The 26554-nt window shown below is 40.2% G+C and overlaps 1 protein-coding gene across 6 annotated transcripts in view; it reads right to left on the reverse strand.

Moving 5' to 3' along the window:
- Positions 1-26554, reverse strand: part of SMARCA2 (SWI/SNF related, matrix associated, actin dependent regulator of chromatin, subfamily a, member 2) — a 191470-nt gene that overhangs the window by 100257 nt on the left and 64659 nt on the right. For all 6 annotated transcript variants that reach the window (XM_047767718.1, XM_047767711.1, XM_047767716.1 and 3 more), the window contains exons 15-22: positions 23474-23637; positions 21560-21626; positions 20746-20856; positions 17587-17829; positions 15471-15584; positions 4864-4971; positions 4167-4253; positions 299-345 (exon numbers count right to left, since the gene is read on the reverse strand). In XM_047767718.1, the coding sequence (XP_047623674.1) occupies positions 299-345; positions 4167-4253; positions 4864-4971; positions 15471-15584; positions 17587-17829; positions 20746-20856; positions 21560-21626; positions 23474-23637 (941 nt within the window). The remainder of the gene's footprint in view (positions 1-298; positions 346-4166; positions 4254-4863; positions 4972-15470; positions 15585-17586; positions 17830-20745; positions 20857-21559; positions 21627-23473; positions 23638-26554) is intronic.

Below are 26554 nucleotides of genomic sequence, written 5' to 3' on the forward strand. Positions count from 1 at the left end.
TAATGACCCTTTGAAGCTCGGACGACGTTTTTAGGACACTAGGACACTATTAAGTCTATTAAAGGAGATCTATGTCCTCTGAATAGCCACTTTCTCAAGGCATGTGGTAATTTATGCTAGTAAAGTAAAAGAGAATGCTGATATCGTCTGGTTAACAACTTCTGTACCCTCTGCGAAGGAGAGGGGAGGGCTGAGACTGGCAGGCAGTATGTATCTTGTGTGATGGGAAACAGTGTAGTGAGAAAAGTTTACATAAGATTAACAAACTATTTGGGGGAAGAAAAAAATTAAGATTTACCCATTGATGACCCCATTTGAATAGCCCAGGTGTTCTGCAAAGGATTCCTTTAAAAGAAAGAGAAGAACATGATTTTAAAAAACAGGTATATAATTTTTAACTTAATAATTATTCTAGGAGTTCCTGTTGTGGCTCAGTGGTTAACAGATCTGACTAGGAACCATGAGGTTGTGGGTTCGATTCCTGGCCTCGCTCAGTGGGTTAAGGATCCAGCATCGCCGTGAGCTGTGGTGTATGTTGCAGATGCGGCTCGGATCCCGAGTTGCTGTGGCTCTGGCATAGGCTGGCAGCTACAGTTCCGATTCGATCCCTAGCCTGGGAACCTCCATATGCCGCAGGTGTGGCCCTAGAAAAGACAAAAATAATAATAATAATAATAATTATTCTCCAGGTGAGGTCAGCCTATTACTATAGCCCAGTTCAATACAATAAGGAATAAGCGAGAAAATACTTGTTATAGCATGAACCAGAAACTAAAAATCTCTGAATTCAGACTACAGTTCTGCCAAATGTATCTTGTGCTGCCAAAAGTCTCTAGACTCTCATATTGAGATGACGGAGTTAGTTCACACATCAACTGTGATTAAGTGTTTACTGGCCCAGGGCTGGGCTAGGCAAGTACTGGGGAACCCAGAAAAAAAATAAAGTATCTACCCCAAGGAGCTTATTGTCTAGACTAGAGAAAGAGCTTACTATAAGCAAATCAAGATTAATCAAGGAAATATTTAACAGTAAAAGTAATGATTATCTGTGTGCTATATATTGTAAATCTTAGGCCAGTGAAATCCTAACATCTCTTCTGTACTGTGCTTTTCTATACGATACACAAATAAGGCCTTAAATGTACACCCCCCTTCAGATGACCGGCTTCCACTCTGTAAATACAGAATTCAATCACAGAATTCTCTCCTCTCTGACCATGTAGAAGAAATAAATGGCGGTTCTCCGTGTGATTTTCATAGAAAGGGAGACCATCTGGGGGAAGGAGAGCACGTCACACCTTCACATTAACTGCCAGCTGTCTCCCTTTTCTGTTCCCCTTCCTTCCCAGAGCACTGAAGCTTTCCTCCAAGGGAACCAGATCTTTCCCTTTGGGCTCTACTCCCAGACATGTCCATCATTGATGGTGGACCCCAGCGCCTCAGGAAGCTGCCCTGCTGGCAAAATTAACAACCATGGACTAGGGCCAAAATCCTACCCTGACTCCAAGAACCATGCCTTCCTTCTCTATAGGTGGCCATTCCTTACTAGATTTTTAGGCCCCATCCCTGACTCTAAGACGACAGACATGTCGGTGGATGGTGATAAGGCCGGATATCAGCAGCATATTAAAAACACCATCTTCATGTCGCTGGTTGGAAAGTCCCCGGGGAGGCAGTGTGCCTGGTTGTGAGGCTGGGTTTCTGGCATGATATGGTATGAATTAAGGATGTGTAAGCAAACAAAATGAAGACAAAAGCAAAAGGCACACAGCATCTCTGCTTCACAACCATGATGCATCTGCCAATAACTGTGCGTCTCATTTCTAGGAACATGCTCCTGAAAGTTTATGTCAAAAAACATTGCAAATCAAATTGGTCTTTCTACTGACTGCTCATTAAAATGTAGCTAAGCAGGCAGAGGAGGGTGTGTTAAACTTAAACTTAGCTTCTTTGATGCCCCTCCTATACCCCTTCTCAGCTGCTTCAGACAGAAGTTTGAGGCTAGAAGGCCTCCTCCCCCTTCCTGACCTGGCCCAAGATGTTTTTTTGCATGATAATAAAAACGAAGTCAGATTGACACTTCATTTTCATCTTTTCTAAATTCTCAAACCCCTCTATACTTGTGCAGAGTAAATATCTTAACACTGCTTTTAGGAAAAATAAGACAGTGGGTGACAGGTTAACTTGACATGACCCCGATCATTTTTCATAATTAGACCTTTTTTTTTTTTGGCATCCCCAGCTCAACATGCACACCCCTCCCACTCGTTTATTAATGGCTTACATCCTGTTTATCACAGTATTGGTTTACCAGATACTTCATATGTGCCTTTTTTTTTAAGGGCCTCACCCGTGGCATATGGAAGTTTCCAGGTTAGGGGTTGAATTGAAGCTGCAGCTGCCAGCCTATGCCACAGCTATAGCAATGTGGGATCCAAGCTGCATCTGTGACCTACACCACAGCTCACAGCAACACTGGACCTTTAACCCACTAAGCTGGGCTAGGGATCAAACCCACATCCTCATGGATACTAGTTGGACTCGTTACTGCTGAGCCACAACAGGAACTTCCCATATGTGATTTTTTTTTAAAGTTTATCCTTCTGCCGGTCCTATAATCTAGTACCACCTGATGATAAGTCAAGTATGCTATGCTTGGAGATGCTGAGTGACTTACACCAGATCACAGCTAAAAGAGGCCTGGGGTATGGACGCAATACTGCACAGTTGGTTCTCCTTCAACTCCATGTCTAAATAGGCTTGTTGGTGGGACCAATCTGCCTGCCTGCCTGCCTGCTTGCCTTCCTTTCTTCCTTCCTTCCCCTTACTGTAGATGCTGTTGTCACTTGACTTAGATTAATGGCTTTTTAACTCTATAAAATGTCATCGAGTCCCTGGAATTCCCATTGCATTTCAGTGGGTTAAGAACCCAACATAATGTTTGAGAGGACAGAGTCTCTACCTCTAGCCTCATTCACTGGGTTAAGGATCTGTCATTGCCACAAGCTGTGGCATAGGGCACAGATACGGCTCGGATCTGGTGGTGCTGTGCTGGTTCAGCTGCAGCTCCAATCCGACCCCTAGCCTGGGAACTTCTAGATGCCACAGGTGTGGTTGTAAAAAGAAAGAAAAAAGGTCATATCTGTCCCTAAGGCACCATCAGCATCAGGAGTTTTTCTACTTTCCCACCACAGTTGGGCCAGGAACCCAGGATAGGGAGAGAATGAGCAATACATGTTCTTAACTAATAAGCATGATTACAAAAAACAAAGGAGAGAAAAAAAAGCATCTTCAAAGTCAAGAATATGTCAAAGTCTCATTTCCAGGAATATGCTCCTGAAAGTTAAAGATGCTTGAAACTTGTATTTATTTATTACTAAACTGGTGCAGGCATGGAGGCTGCAGTGACTTGCCCCATGCCTCCTGCTCATCTATAGTGGAATGTAAGCTCCGTCCTGACAAATAACTGCCACCAGGATCATATGCCTCAGGAGCAACACTGAAAAGTAGAGCCTACAACTGTGGCTCCTTTTCCTTCCCGCTCAATTCAATGGTTCCTACTGAGGGGGAACTTTGTCAATTTAGGAAACACATTCACTTGTAGTGAACAGGGCAGAAAATGTCTTCTCTCTTAAAAATAGCTTCCTAGAGACCAGAGCATCAGGATAAAAGCCTAGATGTACCTCATCATGACAGAAGCCAGAAAGGAAAAAATACAAATTTAAGTAACAGATTAAAGTCAGTGACCTTTACAGAGAAAATATTTCAGGAACATCTTTCTCTTCAAGGGGTATAAATACATTATTTTAATAATTTTCATAGCATCCCTCTGAAGGGAACCTGGATGTATTTATCATTATCTTCAATTTCAGAGCTCCTACCGTAACAGTGCAATTCACAGTACTCATCCAAACCCACATAATGAGCCAGAGCTTACAACATTTTCTCACTACTTTAAACTCCTGGTCATAAAATTCCAGATGCTCAAGTGTTTGGTGCCAATGAGAATCCATATCCAGAAAATTCAGGTTTGTTAATTCTGCTGTCAAGCCATCAGACCATGTTGTTTCCACGTCTACACATTTTAACCCTCTTTTATTTGCTATATAGCATTAGTAGGAACAGCACAATCAGGATCAGGGTCCCAAGAGAGAAGGCAGACTTACCTCAATGTGCTGAAACATATAGGGGTGATTGCAGATTTTTCTCAATTGCATGATAGTGTTCATAAGTGTCTTAGCACCTCCTTTCCCCTAAGGACAAGTAGAGAGGTGTCAAAATAGAAGTTAGTAACTGATAAGATTACTTCCAATTTTTAAAAAGTAGCCTTCTATACAAAGAGCAAAGGGCCACAGGTCTTCTCAGTGACTACATCTCCTGCAGTCCAAAGTTCCTGTTACTATTACAAAGTAGTTTCTGAATTAGATATAACATCTTCCTTGCAAATAACTTATTCTATAAGACGGAATTATGTCCAGTTGATGGCTTTGTGAAGTAACTGTCTATTCTCTAGGATTCTGGGAAGATAGAAGCTTGGAACAGATGCCCAGGAAATGAAAATGGATTTTAAAACCTTCTGAAATGCCACCCACAGATGTATTTTGTGCAGAACTGACAAGAGCAGAGTAACTATTTGGGTGATATAAACACCAAAATGGTGTCTATGCCTTACCGCCCCAAAGCAGTTTGCAGGTACAAGGCTAAGAGATTGCCTTTGGCAGCAACAAGAGCTCCCCCCTAAAAGCCCAGTAATTTGCTTTGACTAATAAGCCACAGCAGGGATGTTTCCTGGGAGCATCTGGCATCACAGCCCTAAGAAGATATATGACAGCACCTTCAGTTGCATTATCCTCTGCATCGTACCTTCTTATCTTTCTCAGAACCATCTGTGAGCAGGATGCCTTTGGCTTGCATATGACGATACAGAATCTTCTGCAAAGCTGACATGTCACACTTGATCACATATTCAACCTGGAGAAAAAAGAACACAAGTAGGTGAGAGCAGGAGAAGAAAGGTACCTGTTTGGAGAAGACCATGGAGATATGGCTGCTGGTGGCACTCCTGGAACCGTGAAGGGGCTGCTCTTTCCTGTTCTTGGATTCAAGGAGTGGGAGGTGCGATGATGGTGGTGATGGAGGAGACCATAGTCATCACCAAAGGAACCACGATAACGAAGGGACCTTCAAAGGTTATATATGTCCTTGAGGCTGGGGTCATGTTTTCTGAAACTTGGTCCACATTTGAGAGACAGAAATAGAGAGTAGACTGCAAACTGTTCAATTTCAAAGACGTTCAATACAGAATTTTGTTTTGTTTTGAATCTTAACTCTGCTTCCCAATAGCTTCTTTTCTATGAATTGAATAGCTTTAAGAGAAACACCACCTGGCCAATATCCTCTGATTTTCTTTGGAAGATAATTCTTATTTTATGTATGTATGTATGTATTTGCTTTTTAGGGCTGAACCTGCAGCATGTGGAAGTTCCCAGGCTAGGGGTCAAATTGGAGCTGGAACTGCCAGCCACAGCCACAGCCACAGCAACACAGGATATGAGTCGTGTCTGCAACCTACACCACAGCTCATGACGAATGCCAGATCCGCTGAGTGAGGCCATAGATTGAACCCTCACCATCATGGATACTAGGTGAGTTCTTAACCTGCTGAGCCACAAAGGGAACTGTGCAAGACATTTTTTAAAATAGTCATAGTTGGCTATCCCAAATACTGAGCCTAAAAGCAGACTGATAAGAGCCATAGGTTGACTACACATAACTAAGATCCACTTCTGAAGGCTGAGAGGATACCATCTAGTAAGGATAACAGGCACAATTGGATGCAATTTTATGATCATCTTCTTTAGAGGCAAGGCCTCTTGTGCTTCCCACTCGAAATAACAGAAAAATCCAATTTAAAATAGTTCAAGGGAATTCACGTGCTGGTGGCTTCGCACACACCTGCAATACTCCTCACATGCTCCTAACGCACAAAGTCTTCCTTGATTATTTCCTATTATTGTTTTTCTTTATTAAAAAAAAATCCCCAGAATACAAATGTGCAATTTTCATTATAAATGTCAGATTAATGCCTAGAAATCTGCAGAATGTGATTAAAAGTAAATCAGCAAGCTGCCTAATGTTTAACAAACTGATTAAAAATGATCAGGTTATTTTCAGCTCTGAGGGCCAGGGCAAGGAGGTCACAGATGAAGAGAAGTTGAATATTCATTCGGTTGTTGCTGAGAAGGAACCTGTCACTTAAGGAACTGCAATTAATAGCCTTTTGCCACTCATTTGGATGCACCAAATCAGACTGCAGAGAGCTTGGTGCTTTGGCAGAAAAGTTAAGAAAAGCAAGTGACCTGCCATAAACTTGCTTTAGTTTTGAATGACCTTCTTGGCCATTAAAAGGAGGGAAAAAAACTCCCAGTTTAATAAATAAGGAGGCACTTAATAAAGACTCTGTGTTTTACAGACTTGATCACATCATGTTTGTAAAGTACGTCAACGTTAACTTTCAAAGAAATTTGATCATGGCGAAGAAAAATATTAAACCGTTTCAGACTTTAACGAGTATAACGATAAAAATGACACCCAGGATGGAGTTCCTGTTGTGGCTCAGTGGTAACACGGGTTTGATCCCTGGCCTCGCTCAGTGGGTTAAGGATCCAGCGTTACCATGAGCTGTGGTGTGGGTTGCAGACGCAACTTGGATCCTGCGTTGCTGTGGCTCTGGTGTAGGTTGGTGGCTACAGCTCTGATTCAACCCCTAGCCTGGAAACTTACATATGCCACAGGTGCAGTCCTAAAAAGACAAAAAAAAAAAAAAAAAAAAGAAAAAAGAAAGAAAAAGAAAGAAAAGAAAAGAAAAAAATAGACACCCAAGGCTTAATACTATTGAGCTGTTTCTATGGACCAGGCCACGTGAAAAGTGCTCAATGTGTCTTCTCTCATTTCACCAAACAAGAGCTATAGGAGATACATTTGTTGGTGTCTGAACTTTATAGATAAGGAACCTGAGCATCAGAAAGGTTGAGTGATGGGTTGAAATGATGCACCTATTTACTGGTGCAGTTAGGATCGAACCAGATCCCACTTCTCAAGCTTTAAGCTAAGGATGACCAAGGAGATGTTCAGGCTTCCCAGTTCTGCCCCGATGTTCATCTTCCCCTGGGCCTCCCTGCCAGACAGCTTGTGCACACCTTCCTGAATGTGGAAAAGATGTCAAAGGCTTGTTTGTAAGCGCATTAGGAGATAGCAGATCCAGAATGAGGGACTGGACCCTCAACCCCCTTCCCATCAGTGAGAGGCCGCTAAGAGCTGGAAGGGAGGGAGTCTGGGGAGCAGGAGGCCTGCACCACACACACACAGGGATGTCAGATATCCCCACCTCAGCCACGTCAGCAGAGAAGTGAGCTCATCCCTGGACCTGCTGTAGGAAGGAGAGGTCCCTGCCAACCCTCCTCCCTTGCACTGTTAGGATACTAGAAGCTGGTTAGTTTTACAACTACATTTTACATTTGCTCCCTGTAACTTCCCAAACAAATCCAAGCCATTCCATTTTTTTGCTTGTTTTGTACTCTTCTCCAGGCCCAGGGTAAGGGTCCTTAGTTGTAACGCCTACTTTCTAAATTTTACTCTCCCTTGAGGGCTTTGTGTAAAATCTTCCCCAATCTATCACCCAAAGTCAATTTTCATGTCACTCAAAGAAGTGGTTATTATGGCTTTCCCATGGCAATCCCTTAACAGAAAGTGCTAAAGCACCTCTTCCCACTCACCCATAAATGTAGTTATTACTTAGATGCATGTGTTATATTTAAGTCTCAAACACAAGTTATTTCTAAGACAAGGGTCCATGTTATAGGCACTTGATTTATATCTACATTTCAAGCAGCCAATTTGATGACATCTAATTTTTTTGGGCAGTTTGGCCAACCTGATTCTCTGTGATAGAAAAAGTGGCAGGACTGCCCTTTTCCCATCATCCACCTATGCTTATGTTACTTGTCTTATTTTTAACCTGTGATCCTTCGCAGATTTTTTTTAAAACTCTTCATCCATTCTGAGGGCCAGGGATGTTAGTTCAGTTAAAATGAGATCATCCTAAAACTCTTTCATCTGGATACGGGAAAACCCACGATGCTCACAAAAGGCAAAAAGCAAAGGAACCAGGCTGAGAGGGTGCATGGATGACCGATGCCCAAGGTGGGGGTGCTCCCTCTCACATTTTGTCCCTGTCTCCCCACAGCCTACACAGTCTAAGCCAGGTACCTTGACTTTTCGATGTGCATACATACCACACGGGTGTCAGTGTCTGACTGTATGTTAAATCAATAATGCTTAATTTTGGTTAATTTTAAGGGAAAAATTAATATAAATAGAGGCCCTAAAATCTTTTTTCTACACCTCAATGGATTACTAGTAAGCACTCCCCCCACCCCAACTCCCACAGGTACACCTGTGTGTGTATTCAGAGACCCCTGCCCTAAGGCACTTGAATGCCTGGATCCCTCATCTCGATGGGGTGGGATGCCGCTGCCTTTGCTTGCCAGGTCATTGTTTAGTGACATCTCACACCATGCCTCCAATTTCTGGTAGAGCTCCTGCACCCTCCAGCCTGGCCCAAGCGCTGTACAGTGCCCAGAGCAACCTGCCAGAGCTATGCAGTGAGAAAAGGGCAGTCTCAACATTTCTAAAGCAGACGCACAGACTGACAGTGTCAAGGTGAGGTAGGTTTCCATGATAATCATACCATCTTAAACTCTGCTGGATCTGAGTCCACAGCTCAAAAATGGGATGGCACTTAATTAGCCTCAAAATATGCTGGTGCTGTAGGAAATAAAATCTATGACTCTTTAATACAGATGATTCTCCCAACAACTTAGGCTTATGAGAGCCATTGGGATATTATTTTCAAATTATATGTAAAATAGGGCATCCCTATCAAGTTACCAATATATTTGTCACAGAACCAGGACAAACATTTACAATTTGTATGGAAACACAAAAGACCTCGAAGAACCAATATTGAAAAAGAAAATTGGAACTGGAGGAATCAGGTTCCCTGACTTCAGTCTATACTACAAAACTACAGTAATCAAAACAGAATAATGCTAGCATAAAAAGAGACACATAGATCAATGGAATAGGATAAAGAGCCCAGAAATAAACCCAAGCACCTATGTTCAACTAATTTATTACAAAGGAGGTAAGAACATAGAGTGGAAGAAAGACAGTCTCTTCAATAAGTGGTGCTGGGGTAACTGGACAGCTACATGCAAAAGAATGAAATTAATACATTCTTGAATACCATACACAAAAATAAACTCAAAATGGATTAAGAACCTAAATGTAAAGCCAGACATTGTAAAACTAGAGGAAAACATAGGCAAAACACTCTTTAACATAAACTGCAGCAATGGCTTGTTTGATCTACCTCCTAGAATGAAGATAAAAACAAAAGTAAACCAATGGGACCTAATTAAAGTTAAAAGCTTCTGCACAGCAAAGAAAACCATAAAAAACAAACAAAAAGACAACCCACAGAATGAGAGAAAAATCTTTGCTAATGAAGCAATTGACAAGAGATTCATCTCCAAAATATACAAACATCTCATTGAGATTATGTATATACATATTATGTATATGTATATATATACACACACACACACACACATATATACCCATTCACAAAAAAAATGGGCAGAAGATCTAAATAGATATTTCTCCAAAGAAGACAGATGGCCAAAAACCACTTGAAAAGATGATCAACATCACTAATTATTACATAAATGCAAGTTAAAACTACAATGTGGTGTTACCTCACACCAGACAGAATGGCCATCATCAAAAAGTCTACAAACAATAAATGTCGGAGAGGGTATGGACAAAAGGGAACCATATTACACAGTTGGTGGGGATGTGAATTGGTACACCCACTATGGAGGTCAGTACGGAGGTTCCTTAAAAAACTAAATATAGAATTACCATATGATCTAGCAATTCTACTCCTAGGGATATATCCAAAGAAAACTATAATTAGATAAGACACATGCACCCCAGTGTCCACTACAGCACTATTTACAATAGCCAAGACATAAACCTAAATGTCTATTGACATAGGAATGGATAAAGAAGATGTAGTGCATATACACAATGGGGGTATTACTCAGCCATAAAAAAGAATGAAATAATGCCACTTGCAGCAACATGGATGGACCTAGAGATTATCATACTGAGTGACGTTAAGTCAAAGACAAGTATCATATGATATCATTTGTATGTGGAATCTAATAAAAAATGCTAGAAAAGAACTTACTATAAAATAGAAACAAACTTACAGATTTCAAAACCAATACATGGTTAGCATAGGTGAAAAAGTTGGGGAGAGGGAAGAAGGAATTGGGAGGGTGGGGGAATAACACATACATACTATTGTAAAAAAAAAAAAAAAAGATGATTAACAAAAACCTAATGTATAGCACAGGAAAATCTACTCAATAGTTTGTAATTATCTCTATGGGAAAAAAAATATATATTTATATGTTTAACGGATTCACTATGCTGTACACCTGAAATTAATACAACATTGTAAGTCAACTACACTTGAGTAAAATTTAAAAAAAGAAACATGGAGTTGCCGTCGTGGCACAGCAGAAACGAATCCGACTAGGAGCCATGAGGTTGTGGGTTTGATCCCCAGCCTCACTCAGCAGGTTAAGGATCTGGCATTGCCACGAGCTGGATGTAAGTCACATACGAGGCTCAGATCTGGCATTGCTGTGGCTCTGGCGTTGGCCAGCAGCTACAGATCTGATTAGACCCCTAGCCTGGTAACCTCCATATGTCACAGGTTCGGCCCTAAAAGGACAAAAGACAAATAGATAAATAAATAAATAAAATTTAAAAGAAGGAAAAAAAGAAACACCGTATGCATGTTTAACAAAAAATAAGTAAAAAAATGGTTTATATTAAAAAAATAAATAAAATTGGGGTGCCAATCTCATGGACATGACAATTATCTCCTAAGAATTCTTATGTTAGTAAATGGGAGTTCCTATCGTGGCGCAGTGATTGACGAATCCGACTAGGAACCATGAGGTTGCAGGTTCGGTCCCTGCCCTTGCTCAGTGGGTTAATGATCTGGCGTTGCTGTGAGCTGTGGTGTAGGTTGATCCAGAGTTGCTGTGGCTCTGGCTTAGGCTGGCAGCTGCAGCTCTGATTCAACCCCTAGCCTGGCAACCTCCAAGTGCTGCAGGAGCGGCCCAAGAAATAGCAAAAAGACAAAAAAAAAAAATTCTTATGTTAGTAAATGATCAAACAAGTTCCTTCAAGGAGTGGAATCAGGTGGTTCCACTGGCCCAGACCTCCTCCCACATAACCCTGTAGAAGTAGTTAAGCGTTATTCATAGTTTCTCCCTCAGTACTATTCCTCACTTATAATTTTCCTCCCAAAAGGATATATTACTAGAATAATGAACCCAAACTACTGTGTGTGATATATTACTTTGTGATTTGAGATTTCTAAACGATGAAGATTAAATTTATGAAAGTCCCAGGTTCTGGAATCCATGGCATGAGAGAGGAACAAAGCAATGATTAATTACATCAGCACTCCAAATGTTTATACAATGAATATAAAAGTTGCCCATCTAAACAAAGCTTTCTGATTGTTTTTACACAGATTATATCAAAATCAGGGTCAATTTTAGGTATGGCCAATTCTAGTTCTTCTCAGACATTACATACATATTTTAGCATATTTAGCATATTTTAGCATATATGTACAGCCAGGTGTAAGTACAGTTGGTTCTTTTTTTTATTATTTTTATTTTTATGACATATATATAAAAGTCAAAAAATAAAAAAGAAATAATCCAAAAATAAAATAGGGAAAAGATTTAAGCACCACATCATCAAATGAGTACCAGATAAGCACATGAAGATGCTCAATGTCACTGGACATTAGAAAACTGTGAATTAAAGTTACAAGATACCAGCACACCATTACTGAAATGGCCAGCAATGTTAATAAGCTGACAGTACTAAGTACTGAATGAGAATCTAGAATGCTCATACACTGCCAGTGGGACTACAAAAGGGTTCAAACTCCTTAGAAAATCATTCAGAAGTTTTTTACAAAGTTACATATACCTTTACCATATGACCAAGCAATCCCACTCTTAGATAGTTACTAAAATGAAATGAAAACCTATGTTTACACGAAAACCTCTACACAAATGTTTATAGCAACTTTATACATAATTGTCAAAAACTAGAAACAACCCAAATGTCCCTCAGTGAAATGGATAAACAAACCATAGTGCATCCATATAATAGAACACTCTCCAGCAATAAAAATGAACCAACTAATGATACATCCAATGCTTTGGATGTGTTTCAAATTCATTATGCTGAATGAAAAACCAGATGCAAAAGGTCTGATGAGATATATTGTCTGACTCCATTCATATGACCTTCTGGAAAAGGCAAAGCTGTAGGGATGGAGAACAAATTAGCAGAGGCATGAGGCTAAGGATAGAGGGAAGGTTGACTAAAAAGTGATAGCACCAGGCAGGCAGAAACGTTCTATATTTTGATTGTGGGCACAATTAAAGTAGGTGTACACTTGTTAAAACTCAGAGAACTATACACCAAAAAGTGAGTTTTACTATATGAAGATTAAAATTAAAATGGAAAACCACTTCCCTAACTTATTCTTCTTCACAAAAACAACTGAATATCACTTCTATAAAATATTTAGTCTTTTCCTGCCATCAGCCACAATTCCTGTCTAGATTCTTTGTACAGCCTGAGAAAGACAAATACGTTGTTTGTGGTAGAAGAAAACTCTTTACCCCCAAGCATGACATTTATATGGCCAATTTTCCCCAGGTAAAAAATCTGAACAAGGCAGAAAAAGCAAAGAGTGAACACTGGCTAAATCACATCAACAACAGCTACATACACATGCCAAGTGATGCAGCTATTACCAGTTGAGTGCTTACCACGTATGTGCCAGGCATAGTGTTATAAGGACTGTATCCATTTAATCCTCTTCTATGGAGCAGGTATTATCTATTTTCCAGGTCACTGATGAAAACACTGAGACCTACTGGGTTAAGCCTAAGTTCACACAGTAACAGACAGAGAGAATCCAGTGAGGACCTAGGTCCACTCTGACAGGCAGAGCCCCTGATTTCCCCTCTACCAAACTGCCTCCAGGAAAAGGTAGCTTCTTCAGAGATAATACAGACATACCTTGGAGATAAAGTGGGTTCATGACTAGACCAAGAAAAGAAAGGGAATCTTGCAATAGAGCGAGTCACACAATTTTTTTGGCTTCCTAGTACATATAAATTATATTTACACTGTACTCTAGTCTATTAAGTGTACAATAGCATTATGTCAGAAAAACACTGTACATACCTTAATCGAAAGTACTTTATCATTAAAAAATGCTAATCATCATCTGAGCCTTCAGTGAGGCAGCCTCTTTGTAATAGTAACATCAGAGATCACTGATAACAGATCACCATAACAAATAAAACAGCAATGGAAAAGCTTGAAATACTGAGATAATCACATGAGACAGAGCCATGAAGAGAGCAAATGCTGCTGGAAAAATGGCACTGACACACTTGCCTGACGCAGTGTTGCCTCAAACCTTCAATCTGTAAAAACTACTGTATCTGTGAAGGGCAACAGAACAAAATGTAATAAAATGAGATCTGCCTGCATATCATACACAGGGTGCTTAACAGACCTCAATATAGTGATCTGGGTATTAAAGAGTGCAAGAGTACCTTATGCAGAAAACATGCTCTTGAAAATCTAATCTTAGTACATTTTTCAATTTACCAACACTGAGGGGGCTTTCTTGTGAAAAGAGCCACGAAATAAATACTGTAGTAAAGAATTCCTTTGTGATATAACCACTCACCTCATAATCCTCATGCTGCAAAAGTTTGGATTTTAACATAACAGATTTTCTTAAAACAGAGCCTACTTTCAACTTGCAATGTGTTTTTTAAAAAAAAAAATCTATCCGTATTAGCCATCCCTGGAAATAAGTAAACCAGATTAAGAAGTTTTATGGAGTGAATAAAGGAAGAACTTCAGCTAATTGCCTTTTTATTTCATAACTCTTCTAAAGAAATGAAAGGAAGTATGGGACAAATTAAAATCTTTAACATTCCATCTCTTTAACTTGCAGGGTCTTGGTAACATTATGCTGAAAAATAATTCCAGGCAGTCACATGACCACTGTGCTCATTCCTCAGCTTATTCAGTAACTAAGGTCCACCCTGAACAGAAAGGGAGTTACCCACAGATGCCACAACCATGGGAAGACAAAGAAACATCAACAATCTTCAATCCCCAAGAGGCATTTCCTAGCAAAATACTTAAATATTTAGGCTTTTGTTGGGATAAGCATGGTATACGAATCTGTTAATATTTAAATTTTTTTTTCAACTGCTAATGAATAGAGGATTAAGGAACAAAATCCTCTTCTAGCAAAGTGATCAACTTTGTACACTATCTTGTCAACTCCCACTTAAAATGAACAAGATGAACCAATCTGTTCCCCCCCCCCCAAAAAAGAGTCATTACCCAGAAAAACACAATGATGTAAAACACACATTTCAGAACTGGCCTGTCTGAAGAAAAAACTCACATCAAACTCTCATACAACAAAGAGTGCACAATGCCAAACTATCTTTAGGAGAATGAAATTTACACATCTGATATGTGTAGTTCCAAACTATAATCAGAAGGATATTAAACAAATGACCAAATCTGACCAAAAAATGTGGAGCAAAGGGCTCAAAAGACATTCTAAAGGACTGAACACTAATCTGAAAAAAGTAATTTGAAAAATATTTGCTAAAAATGTTCTCAGGAGCTTAACTGCATGAGGTGTCTGTAATCTGCAGGATCTCTATTTTTCACTTACTATCAGAATAGTGACATCACAAGCATCAAATATTAAACACATTTCCGGGAAACCTGGCAAATGTTTACTAGGCCTTTTGATAATGACACGCATCTCAAAACTCATAACTTTATTTGGCTTACAAGCAGAACCCTTTTAGGGCACCTGCAACAGTGAACTCAGGGAGATTAATAAAAAAAATTAAAAAATTAAAAAACAAATTTAAAGTTAAGATAGAACGTTAATTCATATAATAAGTTAATGCAAGTTAAAGTGTCACGAGATAAAGTGAATTTGGTTAAGTTTATAAAATCTGCCCCAAAGCTTTTTCAAGATGAAATGCTGAAATTTCCCTTCTCTCTCTACCCTAACTCCTCTGGCTTCTATCTAACAAACAAAGTAAGAATCTCTTTAGGAGATTCCCCAGATACCTGGAACTAAAATACAAGCCTGCTGTTGCAGAAACACCACTGCAGGTGCAGGTACTTCAAATATATTGGCAGGAGAAGGAACCACAATTTCTGTGTTTGCAACGTACTTTTTCTGGAAGCTGGGATTCAACTTCTTTTTTCAGTCTCCTCAGTAAAAATGGTCTCAACACCTTATGTAGACGCCTGATGATCAATATAGTTTCTTCTTCATTTAAGTCCACCTACAAGAGAAACTTCAATGAATTTGATCTTTTTTTTTTAAGGATGTTTTGTGTAATAACTATGTTACATGTATTATCAGTTTCAATATATGATTGAAATTTTATGTGCACTTAGGCCAGGTTTATGCCCATCCCATATATCTCAGAATTCTGTTCCCACCTGCCTACTAGGTGGTAATAAAACAGCCTTTAAGAGGGTGTCTTTGTCTTAATGCTGAGTTCTGGGGAAAAGATCCCAGAGCCACCAGGTTTAGATCAGTAGTGTTAACAGCTCAGAATTTTATTGGATATGATTGCAATAAAGGCCGACTAAAGTCTGAGGTGGAACATGAGTAAAAGGGCAATAGTTAATCTGTTTTTTCTTAAAATTAAAGCCTTAAGTTACGGTCAACTTTGTCTCAGATGCAGAAACACACCAAGGGAACAAGTTATGAACACGGAAAGAAGAGTAGATCTAGTTTGTGTTGGTGGGTTTCTAAGCCCCTCTACCTGACTCTGCTCTGATCTTCAAGTTTTGTCCTAACTATAAATCCTTTGCTTTTTCTGTCACCTTCCTCTATTAACCTCTAGGGGGCAGAGCTGATTGATGTTACTTTCTACAAATGGGCAAGCCAATGAATTCCTGACAAAAGTCAAATGTACCTATAACATACCTCAGATTTAAAGAGCCACATAGTTCCAACTTAAGTTTCTCCAAAGTATTTTAAGTGGCTTTCCATTCCTACCGTTAAGAAATCACTAATCAAAAGGACAGGCACATACTTCTTTTTTTTTTTTTTTTGTCTTTTTGTCTTTTCAGGGCTGCACCCGCAGCATATGGAGGGGGCTAAGGGTTGAATCAGAGCCACAGCAACGCCAGATCCAAGCCACGTCTGTGACCTACACCACAGCTCAAGGCAATGCTGGATCCTTAACCCACTGAGCAAGGCCAGGGATTGAACCCACAACCTTATGGTTCCTAGTCAGATTCATTTCCCCTGCACCACAACAGGAACTACCCCGCTACTTCTTTTCTTACAATGAATGGCCCATGTTTCCTTTCATAAATGAGCTATAAGAGAAGATAATGGAAGGAATGATAATAAAAAAATTCAGAAATGGCTACTCTAAAAATTTTGAGTAGTTATATACACATGAAACCAAGGCTCACACTAAGACCTGAAAACAACCTGTAAAGAATATCAGTGTAAAATTCTTCAGTTTTATGCATTCTTTTTTTTTTTGAGGGAAGTGATTATTTATTATATGTCCAGTGTGTTTCTGGTATCCATGTTCACTTTTCATTTAATCCTCACAGGCATCCTATGAAATAAGTCAGAGGTTCTCCAACGTTAAGATGCATTAAAATCAGTAGGGGATAGTGAACACATTTTGCCACCTTCAGCAATTTCAAAAGGATTTTACACACACTTTTAATGTCGAATGGTTTGAAGGGAAGCCCAAGTTTATAATTAAGAAATACATATATTTTTTCCTTTTTTTACCCATACTATGGAAGTTCCAGGCCAGGGATCAAATCTGAACTGCAGCTGTGACCTATGCCACAATTGTGCAACACTGGATCCTTAACTGTCCATGTTGCAGCAGGAACTCTGAAGGAAATATATATATATATATATATTTAAGTTTATATTCAGTTGGTTGAGTTGTTGTTAGATAAATTCAACAAATATCTCTGCATTCATCCTCCTATAGCAGTTAAGCTTTCCACCAATCAGGACCACGCTGTGTTGGCCTGGTTAACACACTGGAAAAAGACAATGGGATGAGGATACCCTAGATCCTGGATCCTAGGATCACAGGTCCATCACTATATCCATTTCCTTAGGATGGAAAAAGATCTCTGGAATGAGAAGCCACCTGTCCACTGATTGGCTTCCTAATACTTTACAACATGTAAACCACCCTCTGGGTTTGCTGTGGCTCTAATGTTCTTAGCTTCAGGTCCTTTAATTACATTTCCTTGTCATGCAGGGGAAAAAAATAAAGATTAGACTAGTACCCTCTCTCCAGTCATGGCAAATGGAGCATTAAACCACTGTTCAAATGTGCTGCAACTCTTAAAAATCGTGGGGAGGAGGAAGTTGAGGAGGGCCCAGAGTTCCGGCAGCTTATTCTGCAGTGGGGTCCCGGTCAAGAGGATCCTCCTGGGGGCCACGTAGTGAGTGTTCAAGACCTGAGTCAGCTTGCAGTGGTGATTCTTCATTCGGTGGCCCTCGTCCACTATCATATATTTCCACCGAATCTATAACATAAAAGGAAAGACCAACATGGGGTGAGCAAGGAAAAAGACAACTACTTCCAACAGGGAGGCGGTGGTGCAGAAAACCAAAGAACCCATGCTTGCTGCGTGATATGGCATGATACTCCTTAGGATAAGAGGATCTGAATAGTCTATTTCCCACACCTGACAGATTATGGCATACATCATGTAATAGCAGAATGGACTAATGGAATGTGATTTCAAATCACCCTTCCACAGAAAAGGAAACTCGGACCCAGAATGAAATGGTTGGGCCAGGACTAGCTCCCATGTCTTCCCATCCAATACTCCAATTAATGCTGTATCATGACAGCTATCCCAGATTTAATGGATATGTTACCTCTGCTCAAAGTAAGTAGAGAGATTCTAGCTCTTCACCTGAAGCAGAAGTGAATGACTGATTTTTGGTGCCAGCAGGTACCTGGAGCCAAAAACTCTTTTCTTCTATTACCTTGGCTGACTACTACCTCCAGGGTTCAGCTCATGTTCCTTTTTCTTTTTCTTTTTTTAAAAAATTTGAACTAGTTGCTAAGATTAAAAAGTTGGACTACTTCACACAAAAACTTGGACATCCACAGAGTTCCTGTTGTGGTGAAGCAGAAATGAATCCGACTAGGAACCATGAGGTTGTAGGTTCAATTCCTGGCCTCGCTCAGTGGGTGAAGGACCTGGTGTTGCCATGAGCTGTATAGTGTAGGTCACAGATGCAGCTCTGGTCTGGCGTTACTGTGGCTGTGGCATAAGCCGGCAGCTGTAGCTCCGATTCAACCCCTAGCCTGGTTCCCTCCATCTGCCACAGGTGCAGCCCTAAAAAACAAAACAAAACAAAACAAAAAAAAGAAAAAGAAAAATCCAAAAACATGGACATACAGCTTCTTTGAAAAGAAAAAAATGACAAGATCTGGCAACCTGGGTTCTCTTAGTTCATACATATTCCTGACCTGCCAGATCTAGGACCCCTATTTCAAGTGGCTAAAATGAAAGGATACTGGCAGACAGGGCAGTGCTAAAATATCATTCCTCTGTTTATGCCAAAACTTCAGCATGAAACACAATCTATTCCTACAGCCTGACCATCACTTCAGGGATGAACAATGACCCTATGACATGCTCTTCCTTCCTAAGTGTACACATGGTCCCCTTCCTGGCTCACACCTGACCCTTCAGCCCTCTTCAAGGTCACTGTTTCATAAAAAGAGAACAATGAGAAACATTCCACTAAGCCTATCCATTCCCTACAAAACGGTGGCAATGGCCAAGAAAAGCATCTGGTGCTCAGATGTCCCTGGATCCCGCTACAAAGCTCTTAGAGAGAGGAGGCAGACAGCAAAGCATTCTATAATATCCTCGCCTTTCTCATTAGAAGCACCAGAAAAGTCAGAGAAAAGGAATAAAATCATCAGCCAGGCTGGAATGTTCAGGTCAAAGAAACTACCAGGGTTTTATTCTGGTTTTTTCTTCCTCCACTGTCTCTAAGAAAATGGCTTTAAGAAATAAAGTTAGATGAGCAATTCTCCCAAACTTGCCAATAGCATGAAAAGATGCCAGGGGATAAAAATATATTTAAATAAATATTCCAAATCTACCTTTCTGCCTGATTTAGCTTAGGAAATAATAAACAAGGAATCAGAGGCCTATGATTTTGCTATTGAGTCTTCTACTAATTAGGTCTTTCACTCAGAAAAAAAAAAAAAAATTACTGCCCTTTTCTAGATCTTCATTTCTCCAGTAACAAATAAAAGCCATACACCTTGTTACCAGGTGCCTCTGATGAGTTTTGAAATATGTATGCGGAAGATACAATAAAGAAAATTTTTTAAGGGATCTGAAATGTACAAGCACATTCCCACAGTTACACTGAAAACATATCATTTTTGACACTGCCAAGTTCATCTCTGAGTATGAAGAATAGGAACACAGCATTGTCGCTGGTGCCATCTCAATTATTAAACCTCCCCTGGGAACCCATTTCCTTTATGTTATTTCCAAGGATGCCATGAAGGGAACTCTTCATTCCCAGAGCAAAGGTTTAATGCAGAGTTAGAAAAGACCCCAGAAATAGAGATTCTGTTCAATTTCGGCCATAACTTAGTTTCAGATTAGAGTGCTTTCAAAACACCACAGGGTAAAGAAAAAAATTACTAAAGGAAAAAAAAATTAAGCTTTCATATTTGCTCCATGACAGAAACTACTTTCACCATTCTATATGAATATATTAGGAAGGAAGATGTTATAAATGGGGGGAAAATGTTTATTTTTTAGCTAAAGGACAACTTAGGACCCAGAAATGAGCAGACCTGTAGGTTGCAGGTAAAAAAAACTCTTTCCCAGCGCCAAATACAGTCACAGAAACAGCCCAGAGTAATTCAAAAGATAATAACCCACTATTTTGCTCGGAAAAACATAAAACAAGGACAGCACGAAAGCTCAGGCTTGGATAAATGTTCATATGGAGAGGACCATATGGAGAGACGCCTGCTCATCTTTGGAGAGACAAAGGCACTAGGAATGAAGTTATGCTACTGACAATAACCCAGGGCAACAAAAACAATTACTTCTTCCACAAGCACAATGTTCAGGGCTGTTAGAGAGAAAAGGGGTTGCAAAAGAAACCCAGGTGAATTTTTTTTTAAGAAATGCAAAGTCATTAACTATGAGAGGGTAGCTAAGAGTCCCAGGATCAATGATACACAACAACCACCCAAAAAACGTGCATAAAGTTAAAACCCCATGCCTCTAATATTTCTGACTCTGGGGAAAAAAGAGAGAAGGAGGGAGGGAGGGAGGGAGATAAGCCATCTAACGATCAAATTACACCAGTGAGAATAATCTGGAGGAGACTTTATACTCCAGTGCAATAGTTCATGACTATAGAGAAAAGAATTTTTTTAAACTTACCTTTGCAAGAATGTGCTTGTCTTTTATAATGTATTCGTAAGTGGTCAGGAGGACATTAAACTTGCCACTCCGTAGCTGGGGTACAAGGGAGCGACGCATGGCAGGGGTGCCCTGAATGGAAAGGAAAAAAGGGGAAAAAAATTTTATATATATATATATATATATATATACATATATATATATATATATTACCCGATGGAAGTGCTTGTGAGTTGTCTCTCGCTATTCATGGCTTAATGGAGCCCAGTCACATGACTAAGGACTGCACATATATGCAATTATCATATATGGATCCATTATCCAAGAAGAAAGTGGCTAGCAAAATTGCACACACATCTGGACACTTTTCAGACCCTTATGGAGAGGCTTTCCCAATGCAGACCAAAGGAGGGCAGGGAGAGAAAAGGAAATTACGGCGACCTCAAGGTAGCAGGGAACCTGCTGCTCTGCTGAAAGGCTCCCTCTCTACAGGAGCATCTAGCAGCACCCAGGCGCCTGGGTAATTGCCCAACTTTGCAGGAACAGTGGGCCCAGTGGCAGCACGCGGGATGTGTGATATTTGTCATTTGTATTACTCTCATCAGAAACCTCGCAATATGATAATTAACAATTTTCTTCTGCATTTCACTATCTGAAAGTAATTATGGTTTATTACAGTAATCTTCTTGGGATGATTAACTCTCACTGTTTAGTACATGATGTACATGACAAAACTTTACAACCAAATACAGTTCACAGATGTGCATATGGAATGAAGAAAATAGAGTCTATTTTCTGCTTTTCCACATTTATGTATAAATACAGTATTCCAAACCTTGTAAGAAATTTTCACCACAGAAGGAGCCCATTTGTCGAATTCATATGTCCAGTTAGAGAGAGTCCTATAGAACAAAACAAAACCAAAAAATAGAGAGACATTCGTATAAAAATTATTGGTTGAAAAGATGTTCTTACTTTTAGACCTCCCCTTAGAAGGGGTTAGAGAATATAAAAAAACTCAACTATGTATTTATTTTAAAGGTGTGAAAATGAGGTACAAGTTAGAAATAAGCTGCCACAGAGCATGAGAGATTTATCTGTGGGTTCACATGAAAAAAAATTAAAGAATGCATGAACATAGAGGATAAAAAAAATCTTAATTATTATATTGAAAAACAGCAATTGCCAGAGTAATACGGGGACTCTAGAAACTGCCATGTAAAGTTCAGAGAAAAGTTGAGTCAAGGAAAAGAAATTACAGGAGTTTCTGTTGTGGCTCAGTGGGTTACGTTCTGTTGAGGATGTGAGTTCAGTCCCTGGGCCTCGCTCAGTGGGTTAAGGATCTGGCATTTCTGTGAGCTGTGGCTTAAATCACAGAAGCAGCTCAGATCCTGCGTTGCTGTGGCTGTGGTGTAGGCCAGCAGCTGTAACGCCAATTTGACCCCTCGGCCCTAAAAATCAAAAAAAAAAAAAAAAAAAAGCAAAGAAAAAGAATTACAAAATCACGGGAAAAAAAAAAAAAAAACTAAATAAATCTGCCAAGAGAGAGCAAGGGAAAAAATATTGACTGCGTTAAAGAGAAAAAAATCCCTAAAAGCATCAACATAATAGATGTCAGAACTTGCAAAATACAGATACAAAGCAAAATATATTTTCAAAATGTAGATAATATGGAAAAGATGTCTACATACCATGGATTCAAATAATACGGATTAAAGAGGTCTGCAAATAACTCTTTAGACAAAATTGGAAGGAAATACTGCAACAGAATTTTCATTTTTTTTCTCAAGTCTGTAAAGAGCACTGAGATCTAAAAGATCTCAGTGAAGAGAATTGCGACCTCACACCCACAGCCAGACGCTCCAAGGAGGGCATTTAAACAGGTGTTCCTTTCCTCAGGTGTATCTGCTAAAGACCCAGGAGGAACCACTCACTGAGTGAGGCCCCAGGAATTTAGTGGAGAACAGCAAAGACCCATCTTTACAAAGCAGCAAAATTACTGAAGGTAAACTGCACGTCCTGAGGGCAGTTTAACACAAAATTCACAGTTATAATTTTGCTTTATATGCTTTAAAAGAGACACTAAAGGGAGATTTAAGAATATATAATTTTTGAATATATGTAAACTTTTGGAAATGGAATAAAAAGAAAAATCAGATAAATCTTATTTTTAAAAAAATCAAAATCTTCTGGCTTCATCAGCCACGAAGAGGAATGAGACTCACTGTGCAGTGTGCTGGCTATGAAGACCTCTAGGCTGAGGGCTGATAAGAATCACTTCATCAGGAGTTCCCATCACGGCTCAGTGGTTAACGAATCCAACTAGGAACCATGAGGTTGCCGGTCTGATCCCTGGCCTCGCTCAGTGGGTTAAGGATCCGGTGTTGCCGTGAGCTGTGGTGTAGATCGCAGACGCAGCTCGGATCTGGTGTTGCTGTGGTTCTGGTGTAGGCCTGCGACTACAGTTCCGATTAGACCCCTAGCCTAGGAACCTCCATATGCTGCAGGTGTGGCCCTAGAAAAGACAAAAAAAAAATCACTTCATCCTGCGCTTAAGTAGCCAGTCAAAGAGGCAGGTTTAGGGGGTGGGGTGGGCAATGAAAATTTAAATGCAGGTTACACACTCTTGGCAAACCCACTATAGGCTACAATTCTTGCCTTAAGTATAAAACACACATAAACGACAAATATAGGGCAAGCTAGCTACAACATAAAGAAAGATAACCTCAGAATAAATGGCTTTACTTACGAAAGGGGAACAATGATGAGATAGGGGCCATTGAGTCTTTTGTGCTCCATCAGATAAGTGATGAGTGCAATGGTCTGTATGGTCTTTCCCAGCCCCATTTCATCAGCTAAGATTCCGTTCAAATTGTTATTATACAGAGAAACCATCCATTCCAGGCCCTGGAGCTGAAATGAAGAGTAATTGCTTCAATTATCCAAGATCTGCACAGGTAATTAATACTAATACAACTCAAGTGAGGCTGTGACTTCTTAACTCCTCGGCGCTGGATGGTGGAATTTCCCACCGTAGGAATGTGGGGGAAGCACTAGCACAAGAAGAAGTTCAAATATGAGTCGCTGGTGCTTGGCAGGTGCGGAGTGCTAATCAGATTTAGAAATGATGGGCTGGAGCCTACTAGCAGGATTTGAATCCGATTTGCCATTCATCCCTACTTAGCATTTCACAGTATAGGACATTCTAGGATTATTATAGATGAAGAAAACCCAAACGAAAATCCATTCCGACCACTCCAAGAACAAAAAGCCAATGTGAGGATTAAAACAAAACAAACCAGAAGGCATGTTTGGCACAGAGATCACAACTCATTAGAAATAGCCTTCTTGGGGAGTTCCCGTTGTGGCTCAGTGGTTAAAGAATCCGACTAGGAGCATGAAGTTTTGGGTTCAATCCCTGACCTTACTCAGTGGGTTAAGGATCCAGGGTTGCTGTGAGCTGTGGTGTAGGTTGCAGACTCCGCTTGGATCCTGCATTGCTATGGCTGTGGCATAGGCCAGCAGCTATAGCTCTAATTAGACCCCTAGCCTGGGAACCTCCATATGCCACAGAAGCGGCCCCAGAAAAGGCAAAAAGACAAAATAAATAAATAAGTAAATAAATAAATAGCCTTCTTGGTCATAAACAGCCCCGCCCAGGGTGGGATCCTCTCAAGTGAGGAAAGAGAGTGACCAGGGAGCCAACGGCACCTGCTGGGGCCACAGATTGGCACTTCTGGGAAAAGAAAGCTCCCAGGCATGGTAGGGAAACTCTGCAATACAGGTGCATCCCAAGGGCAGCGGACTGCCTGGAAATGTGTTTAACATTTTTTTAAGTACAAAAGCACAGCACCAGGGTCACAGTGTTGGATTTCCTATGTTAAGCACAAGGAAGGTTGAGTGAAAGTACAAAAATGTTCAACTTTCCTATTCCAACCACCAGTTCCCTTGTACGACCACATCACAGATGCCAGCTTAAATAACAGGATCAATCTATTACTATTACACTCTCGAGTGCTCTCTCTCCTTCTATATATACATATATATATATTTGCCGAAGTCGATTTAGCTTGCTAATGAAGCTATGGTTAGCAAAATGTTTTCATTTTAATTTGCTTTATGTAAAAACAAAGCAAGTGATTCTTTTATTTTCAATATCTACTAAATGGCTATTCTGCGCAGAGGACCACGCAATGAGCTCCAGCAGATAGATACCTCGGTATGTTAGATGTATGCCTCCCTCCAGAAGCCTGCAGTCAAACAGGAGCCAGTGAGCCATTCCTATATCAGGAAGCTGTTGGCAGTGCCAATATCACACATGTAAAATTGTATGAACTGTGGAGTTCCCGCTGTGACACAATGGGATCTGCATCTCTGGAGCACTGGGCACAGGTTCGAGTCCTGGCCTGACACAGTGAGTTAAGGATCCAGCATTGCCACAGCTGTGGCATAGGTCACAACCATGGCTCAGATCTGATCCCTGGGCTGGGAATTCCATGTACAGCAGGGTAGCCAAAAAAGAGATTGTATGGGCCAGAGTTTTTCTTAGGAAGAGCACTGCAATGGTTTAAAGAAATACCTGGATAAGCCACTTAGGGTGCCTGATACCATGCAAGTCTCTAATATAGCCTAGACTTTTGGAGAACAACAGCAATACTAAGAGAAAGAAAAGGAGGCTCCGAGTGGTGTACACAAGATAGGGAAGAGGGGGAACAACCGGAACCCTTAGTGGGAGTGGGAGGAGCTGCATGCCTGCAACCTGATCCCAAGACTTCCAGATCTTTAGAAAAGTCAGCTAAAAGCCAGAAATATTTGGACACTCGGTGGTGGTGGATTTTTTTTTTTTTTTCTTCAATGAAAATTGGCAAAGGGGCTGAATTTTGCGTCTGTGTTAATCCCAGATAAAACAGAGGCAGAAACTGGCAGCAGACAGGACTAGAAATTAACACAAGCACAAAAGGTGGGAAGTGATTTGGGCTTTCCTAGACCATGGAATTAGAGGGGCTGGGTATTGAATCAAATTTATGTAACTTTACAGGAAGCAGCAGGAAGGCTTCAGCTATGTCAGGAGACCTACTTCAGCCCAGGAGAGGAAGAAGGCCGTAAAATTCATATATGGAAGTAGAGAGGGATGGGTTTAAAAAGACAGCGATAAAAATGCTTAAAAAGCATCAGATGGCTGGAGGAACTCAAAGTGGCATTAAGAGTTACTTATGTGTATAGCAGAAATTGACGCAACGTTATAAATCAACTACACTTTAATTAAAAAATTCTTTTAAAAGTTACTTACAAATAATCTAAAGAACCCACCTTCCATATACAGACATATAAGAGTCCATTAGAACCAAGTTAACGTCTATGTCAGGTAGGCCAAGTCAGATGAAAACAACTCTGAACCCCCAAAAAGTAGCATGGTCTTTGGACTCCCTCAGAGCAGTGGTTCTCAAAGTGTGTTCCAGGGATCCCTGAGGCTCCCCAAGACCTTTTCAAGAGATCCACAAGGTCAAAATGATTTTCTTATTAACAGTAGGGTATTATTTGCCTTTGATACTGTGTTGATAGTTGCACTGAAGATGCAAAAGCAGTAGTGGGTATAAACTGCTGTAATACAAATCACAGCAGCACCGTGGTAACATCCACTGTGTCCTTCACCCTCATGCAATGGCAGCCAACACAGGACCAGGTTTTAAGAGTTTTGTGGATCCAAGCTCAAAAAGTTTGAAAACTGTTGGCCTAAAGCATATACTTCCTGAAGTATATGCCAGAGGACACTGATTTTACTCGATGTGAGCAGGTGATGCATGAAAATAAAGTTGGGTGGTCAAAAAAA

Source organism: Phacochoerus africanus, chromosome 2 (genome assembly GCF_016906955.1).
Source record: "Phacochoerus africanus isolate WHEZ1 chromosome 2, ROS_Pafr_v1, whole genome shotgun sequence".
NCBI classification, from domain to species: Eukaryota; Metazoa; Chordata; class Mammalia; order Artiodactyla; family Suidae; genus Phacochoerus; species Phacochoerus africanus.